Source organism: Numenius arquata, chromosome 9, assembly GCF_964106895.1.
Source record: "Numenius arquata chromosome 9, bNumArq3.hap1.1, whole genome shotgun sequence".
NCBI lineage: Eukaryota > Metazoa > Chordata > Aves > Charadriiformes > Scolopacidae > Numenius > Numenius arquata.
Genome location: NC_133584.1, coordinates 35314518 through 35322677, shown reverse-complemented (window position 1 = coordinate 35322677; position 8160 = coordinate 35314518). Strand labels below are relative to the sequence as shown.

At 45.1% G+C, this 8160-nt stretch overlaps 1 protein-coding gene across 2 annotated transcripts in view; it reads left to right on the top strand.

Annotated features, from left to right (window-relative positions):
• Positions 1 to 4975: 4975 nt before the first annotated feature.
• ZNF451 (zinc finger protein 451) overlaps positions 4976 to 8160 on the top strand; it is a 41090-nt gene continuing 37905 nt past the window's right edge. The window contains exons 1-2 of one of the 2 annotated variants that reach the window (XM_074153215.1): positions 4976 to 4984; positions 6746 to 6829. In XM_074153215.1, the coding sequence (XP_074009316.1) occupies positions 6749 to 6829 (81 nt within the window). In that variant the 5' untranslated portion in view covers positions 4976 to 4984; positions 6746 to 6748. Of the gene's footprint in view, positions 4985 to 5439; positions 5732 to 6745; positions 6830 to 8160 lie in introns of those variants that run through there. The other variant, XM_074153214.1, reaches the window with a different exon arrangement.

Here is an 8160-nt window from a genome sequence, read left to right as displayed (position 1 = left end):
AGAAAAAAAAAAAACAGTTGAAGAAATCTAGCTTGACTAGAGGAGGATTTCTGTAACTCAGGAGACCTGAGTTATAGAAATAAATTAGAAATAGCATTAGGGTGAATGCTGGGAAAAAAATCTGAAGACAAGGCTAGCAGCCAAATACCTCTGAAAGGTAGTGCTGCAAACCTAACTGCACTAGAACAACGCACTAATAAAATGCACTGTGGAGAAGACTTTTGTGTGGGCTGGGGTATGAATGAAGTGACCTGCTAGCCTTTTCATCTCACACGTCTATCGGTTCCGTGGAGATAGGATCAGGATGAAAGCAGGTATGAAATCTGATGTAAGTTCTATTTCATGTTATGAACTACCATCCATAAAATGTAACAGAAAGATGTGTACTATTATGTATATTTTGTATATGTACCTGTATGTACAGCATATAAAATGTATATAGTTAATCATATTTTTGAATCAACTTTCTATCAAATAAAATGAAACATTACTATGTCTTAGTTCTATTTTATTGTCCTTACTGTCTTCTGGGCCTTTTCTTACATCAATCTCTGACATGAAAGGTGTTGGGTTTTTTCTCTCAGTCACTTTTTTTTTTTTCTTTTTTTTTTTTTTTAATAACTGTTCTCTAGCCAGCTTCTATAAAGCTTGAGATTTTTAGCTGGGGAAGGGGGTTGGCCCACCTGACAAGGGCTCTCTAACCCTAAAGCTGTCACAGCTGATATCGCAGAGCTGTGCTGTTAGGGAGGTGGAGAAGCACCTGGGAGCCAAACACGAGTGGTTCCTCTCCCTGCTGCTGGTGCAGCACTGAAGATCAATCACACTGTACTACAGGCGCTTCTATTCTGAACCTCACCCGACCAGCTGAGTTGTCAAAGGCTCACCACAAAGAGTAAAAGAGGATTTTTGTAGTAGGGTGATGGTCCTAATCCCAGGCATGAGCCAGGCAGAGCGATGGGTGTTCTGCACAAAAAGCAACATAGAGAAGGAGACGTTTTAATGTTTTACCAAAGGGTAAAGCGGGACCAAGCTGGAAAGAATCATTCCTCCCTCTTAAAGTATAGGACTGATGTTATCCCACTGGATAAAAGAAGATAAATAGCTTTTACACAACTACATGGTTAACAGAAAAGCCATACTCCTTGCAGTATCACCAAAAAAGAAGAAAATACAACTGGCTTTCCAAAATGACACTGACAAACTCTGAGAACACAAAATTGAAGACTAAATAATTACAGATTAGAAACTTCAGAAGTAACAGGAAGGGAGAGCAGAGCAGTCTAATGCTACTTCTCCCAAAATCTGCATTAAAATCAAAATTAATTGGTGATGTGTAAATGTGTGGTGTCACAAAGTGTAAAATTCTTCTGATATGAGTGACGGAGGACACATTACTTGCATTACTCAGAACTGGAGAAGGCTGACAGCGACTGCAGAAAAATCTAACACCTATATGACTGTACAGCATTTAGTAACTGGAGATTTAGTACTTAAAAGGTAAGCAATGCTAAAACTAATAATTTGAACTATTTATTTCTACTACTGCATTTTAGATTGAATTCGAAGATTACCATGGAAAAGAATTTGGAAAATTCTTTTTGAAAGAATTTGAAAATTACCATGGAAAAAATAATCATTGTTTATTATGAACTGCTCAGTAAGATTTGCTTTCTAAGGAGGGAAGAATGAGATATGTGTAGAATGGGATAAAAAACTTACTGAAAAAGTATGCTATTGAATAAGTCAGCATTTTTAACGCATGCCAAGTTCATGCCCCCTCTTGTTATGGTATATAGATAGGAGTCAAAAAACTCCAAACCACATGACATCTAAATTTTCTAGATCAAGAGTAAGTGGCAGTATGCAACGTTGACCCAAAAGGGAAATCAGTGTTTACAAAGATGATGTTTCACTCACTTTAAGGAGCAAGGAGAGAAACAAGGAGGTTGAAATATATTTAAATTCTATAAAAGGAAATAATTAAGGAGCAGATAATGAACATGTGGAATTGGTTGCTAGAGAGCATCACTGAGTTTATATAAGACAGTCTGGTCAGAAACTGCTTACACATCCTATGTGATACACAGACTTCATTTGGAGGTTTGGACTTGGAGACATTTTAAATGCTGACCTGATTGCACAGCAATTCCCTTACTATTTTTTTTTCCTTAACTGTGTTGTTTAAATCCAAGGAGGATGTTTGGATGGGTCATTGCAAGAGTAAACACTTACATGAATTGCAACTGAAAAAATCATATTCAAATGAGTGTCATTTTCATCAGGTATCAGAGATTGGAAAAATAATACCACCTTGCTGTTCTAGTAACTTGTTACTATTGCATCACGTATTATCTATTCTCAAGAATCAAAAGTAATGAAGTGCAAATGCAAGCTACAAACAGAATGGCTGCTATCAATGTTCTATTAGCAAATTTAAGTTATAAATGCAAAATATGAAAGTTTAGGCAGCAACAATGACTTCAATTTTCCAAGTGGTAGTCAGGTTTCCAGTATTTTAATAAGGATATAAAAGTGCTCAAATCAGTGTTGTTTATATAGTCCAACAATAGTGATTAAGTTGCACAAATTTGCTAACTAGTATGTTTTAATTAGCAGTGAAACTGTAGAAAAAAAAAACCCAAAATCACAGAAGGTGATAATTATGAGTTTACACATCAAATCCAGGAAATACATGGAAAAAATATTTCAGCTGTTGTGTGATTTTTTTATTTTCTTTTTTTTTTTTGCCTTTCAGCATCTCAGTATGTCTGTCTTCTATGATAAAGCTATTTTTTCATTCATATATGGAAGGAGGCTTAAAACTAACATTATTAGTAGTAGCCCTGTTTACAAGAAAAATAAGCACACTAAATTAATGCTGACATTAAATACCATGTGATATGTTATTTCCGATAGTCATTTATTCACAAAGCTCCCATTCAAACCAACTCCTACTTTGGGCGGCTTGAAGGAATGATATGATGAAGCAGGAGAGCGGTAGCAGATAAACAGCAAGAATCACAGGCATGGGAGCCCGGGTTTCTTTAACCCTGCCACTGAGGGGAAATGATGAGAAGGGCACTAATAGGACAAGTCAATAATTGGTTGCAGAACTGGTGTTGGTGACAAGGTTTTGAGTTGTATGACCATGGGACCCTGCTTGCAGATCACCCTCTGCTTGAGAGAGATGAGATCCACCTCACTAAGCCGGGCAAAGCTATTTTTGCCAGTAGGATGGCCGACTGCGTAATTAGGGCTTTAAACTAAGAATGAAGGGGGGGGGGGGGGAGGAAGTAACCAGCAGCCCTGTGGTTACAGGGAGTGAGGGAGTGAAGGACACAGTCAAAGAGCAATGGGCATGGGGTGATGTGACAGGAACGGAACACAAAATCAACAAAATGGGGCTTAAGCAGGGTTACCTCCAGCACTTGCATGTCAGCAAAGAAATGCCTGCAAGGCACCATGATGGAGAAACCCCCCAATCCCTTTCTAGGGAGTCAATATGCTGGGGTGCCTCTCTAAAGTGCCCATATACTAATGCATGCAGTATGAGCAATAAACAGGATGAGTTAGAGATCTGTGTGCAGCTGCACGGCTACGATCTTGTTAGGATCACAGAGACGTGGTGGGATGGCTCCCATGACTAGAATGACTAGACCCCTCCCTACAATGAAGGGATACGGGGAAGGACAGGCTAGGAAGGCAAGGATGGGAAGTGCCCTCTTTATGTGAAAGAGCAGCTGGAGTGCAAGGACCTCTGCTTGGGGGGGTGGATGAGGAACTGAATGAGAGTTCATGGGTGAGGATTAAAGAGAAGACAGGTAAAGGTGACGTTACAGTGGGTGTCTGCAATAGGACGCCTGTCCAGGAAGAACAAGCAGATGAGGTAGACACATAGGAGCAGCCTCACATTCACAAGCCCTGGTCCTCATGGGGAACTTCAACCACTCAGGTACTTGCTGGCGGGACAACACAGCAGGGCATAAGCAATCCAGAGGTTCCTGGAGTGCACTGATAACTTCTTCTTCCAAGTCATAAAGGAGCCAGCAAGGATCAATGAAGAGCAGTGCTTTGCTGGACCTCGTACCAACGACGAGGGTCTTGTTGGGAATGCGAAGCTCAAAGGCAGCCTTGGCTGCAGTGACCATGAGATGGCAGAGCTCGAAATCCTGAAAGGAGGGAGTAAAGTGAAAAGCAGGCTCCTGGACTTCAGGAGACTGAACTTTGGCCTCTTCAAAGACCTGCTTGGAAAAGCGCCATAGGATAAGGCCCTGGAGGGAAGAGAGCCCAAGCAAGCTGGTTAATATTCAAAGATCACCCCGTCCAAGCTCATGAGTAGTTCATCCCAGCAAATAGCAAGTCAGGCAAAAATGCCAGGAGGCATTAATCAAAATCAAACACAAAAAGGAAGCATACAAAGGGTGGAAGCAAGGACAGGTAATCTGGGAGGAATACAGAAACATTGTTAAACACATAGGGATGAAGTTAGAAAAGATAAAGCCCAGCTGGAATTGGATCTAGCCAGGGGTGTCAGGAATGGTTTCTGTAACTACACAGGTGACAAAAGGAAGACTAGGGAAAATGCAGGCCCATTGCTAAATGAGATGAGTGACCTGGTAACATAGGGCATGGAAAAGGCTGAATTACTGAATGCCGCCTTTGCCTCATTCTTTGCTAGCAAGATCCGCCTTCAGGAATCCCAGGTCCCAGAGACCAAGGAAGATGGACCCTTGGTGGAAAAGGATCAGGTCAGGGGATACTTAAGCAAACTGGACATACCTAAATCCATGGGCCCTGACAGGATGCACCTACGAGTGCTGAGGGAGCTGGCAGATGTCATTGCGAGGCCACTCTTGATAATCTTTGATCAATCATGGTGAGTAGGAGAGGTGCCTGAGGACTGAAGGAAAGGGAATGTTCCTTCCATCTTCAAGGAGGACATATGAACTCCAGGCCGGTCAGCCTCACCCTCATCCCTGGGAAGGTGATGGGGTACCTAATCCTGGAAACCATTTCCAGGCACTTCAAGTGACAAGAAAATCATCAGGAGTCATCAGTCAGGCGTTACCAAGGAGATGCCATGCTTGACCAACTTGATAAACTTCTATGATAAAGTGGCTGGCCTGGCAGATGAGTGGAGAGCAATCGGCCTCGTCTACTTGGACTTCACTGAGGCCCCCGGCACTGTCTCCCATAAGGTCCTCCCAGACCAGTGGGTGATGTCCGGGCCGGACAGGCAGCCAGTGAGGCGGACTGCAAACGGGCAGGCCTGAAGAGGCGACAAGGGCCCGGCCGAAGCGGCACCCCGCTGGGGCCGCCTCAGCGCTTTTCCCGCCTTCTCTCCCCCGTCAGACCCTATGGCCGCCACCCTCCTCCTCCCCCGGAAGCGGCGAGGGGGTTTTCCTCCTTCCAGCAGGAACTCCATGCGACCCAACTGAAGGCGGAAGAGGGGAGGCAGGAAGTTATTGGAGGAAAGAGCCCCGAAACGCCGCCGCTGGAAGACGGGGGCTGCGCCATGGTGCTGTCGCGGTAGCGGCGGCACCCGCCATGGGGGCAGAGGAGGCGGAGGAGGAGGGGGAGCCAGGCGAAGCAGGCGGCAACTACAAATCCCGGCAAGCCGTGCCGCGCTCCCGCCCCACCTCTCCCCTCCCCGTCGTCCCCCGGTTGAAGAGGAAGCGGAGGCGCGCTGGGTCGGGGCGTTGGTGTCCCCTGGAGTGCTGGCGGCGGCGGGGTGAGCGGGGCCGGGCATTGTGAGGGGCGCGGGGGGCCGTCGCTTAGCGACCCAACCGCCGCCGCCGGGCGGGCGGGCCAGGTGCGGGCGCCTGGCGAGGGCCGCCTGGCGAGGCCGCCGCGTCCTCACCCGCCTCCCTCCCGGAGCCGTGGCGGGGCTGGGGGGGGGTGTCGGTGCGGGTAAGGAGACGTGAGTCAGCACGGCCGCCCTGCTGGGGCCCGCCGCCCTCGGGCGGGCCGCCGTTCCGCGCCCCTCACGGACGTCTTCCGTTTGGCAGGAGGGCGGTTGCTTTGAAGCAAGAAGCTGAGCCTTCTGGCGCTGCTGCCGCCCTAAAGTGGCCAAAAAGCGTCAGAAATACCTGTAGCTGCTGGTTATGCCTGAACTCGCCCCCGCGCCTGTTGGTAAACCCTCCTCTGTTTGTGTTGTAGCGGTGGTGCGGCGCCCTCAGGCCAGGCTCTGGAAGGCCTCAGCAATCGATAAGGTTTTCAGAATTAAGCGTGTTAATGAGCTCTGGCAGTGCACTATAGCCGTGGCTGCTGGGGGAATATAGGTATTGGGATGCTTTGTAGGTCAACCCACGTGTTGAATATTTGGAAAACAATAGTACTGTGATTCGAGTAAGAATTGTTATCACTTATTCTGGCATTACTGATAATCATAGAATGGCTTGGGTTGGAAGGGACCTTAAAGATCATCGAGTTCCAATCCCCTGCCATGGGCAGGGACACCTCCACCAGAGCAGGTTGCTCAAAGCCCCATCCAGCCTGGCCTTGAACACTTTCAGGGATGGGGCAGCCACAGCTTCTCTGGGCCACCTGTTCCAGTGCCTCACCACCCTCACAGGAAAGAATTTCTTCCTGATAATCAGGAACAATTGTTAGTGAATGATATAGAGGGGCTTGTTGGGTGCAAATAGGCTGTAAAGCCGAAGTAGGCATAAAATGGAAATGCTGTGTAGTTAAATAAAATTGCAAAATAAAATGATGAAGAATGTTTTGGTTTGCTTCTGTTTAGATAATGGAGTCCTGTACCCCTGTCAACATTCACGAGAGTGAATCGGCAGCTTCTGAAAGCGAAGATGAGATTGAGTTCGTTGGAGTAAGTAGATCTTGAACTGGAAATGTACTGCCCGTTATTGTAAATATGCTCTCAGTAGCCTGATAAAATGGGAGGGGGTCTTTCTGTACTGTGTTGATGATCTCGATTATACTTTGATGGAAAGTGTTACTTTTGCATTTAAGGGTAATTTAATTTGTAAATCTTTGGCAGATAACAAGTTTATGTTAAAGCTTTATCTGCCCCTTCCTTGGAAGTGTATAAGGTGATATCAGTTGGTCCTGTGGAGAGAATATGGACTTGAGTATCTGAGCAGGTGAATGGGGGATTACAGTGATCAGTGAGGTATATGAGAAGTCACTGTAGATGACTGCTCTGGTAATCATATTGCATAGTGTTCATGAGTAGTCCCACTGAAGGAGTAAAGCGCTGCTCACTCTGCAAAACGGTGTCAAACACACTATACTTGGTTTAGAAAAAGAGGAAGGAAGTAATGGGTCACAGGCCTTAAACAGTCTTCTCAAATTGCGCGGCACTCTATAAAAGCTACAGCACATCACCTAGTCTAATGTTGACATGTGGCTTGTGTGCATGTAACTTTAAGACACTTATATCTGTTGAATATCCAAGAAAAGCAGAATGTTTTTTATGCTGCCTGTGTTTTGGCCTCAATCTGTCATCAGTAAAGTGGTGCTGGATGTCAGGGATACATGCAAGAACAGAGAGGTTATTTTCCCTAAAGGAAGAATCGTGTGAATAAGATCAAGTGGTTAATTGATGCAAGGACTAATAATGGCATGTTTCCTATGGATTTGTCTCAGTATTAATGCTGAAGAATAACTAGATGGTTAGGGTTTTTTCTGTTTTGCACGATGTTTGAATAAACCTAAGTTCAATATACAGACTTTTTCTGCAGGGGTATTTAGGCTCTCAAGTATGAGGGACGTATATTTTTGTGAAAATTATAAGTGGTTATCTCTGAGACTTCTTGGTCTTTTAGCTAGTTTGGTCAAAAGAGTTCAAAGTTCATTGTATACGGACACAAGCATTTACGTGTGGCATAATTGTATAAGCTTAATTTTCTTGAAACGCTGGTTAAAGAATGAGGAAGCTAGTGTAGCTTTGAATGTGCAATGATTGAAGGGCTGCTGGAGTGCCAAGAGCAATAACTGAAAGAAAGGAGACTTACTAAAATCCTCGCTTCTGCTGCCTTTTTTTCCTTGGTTTTGCCTGTGGATAATGTTGAGCCCTTGTGGTGCCAGCGGTGATTGCTTCTGAGAGAGGCTGGTATATATAGGAAGATGACTGTGCTTAGGCTTGTTTGTGCAGGTTTGGTATCTTGGGGTGAGGAGCTTACCGTTGTCATTGATGAA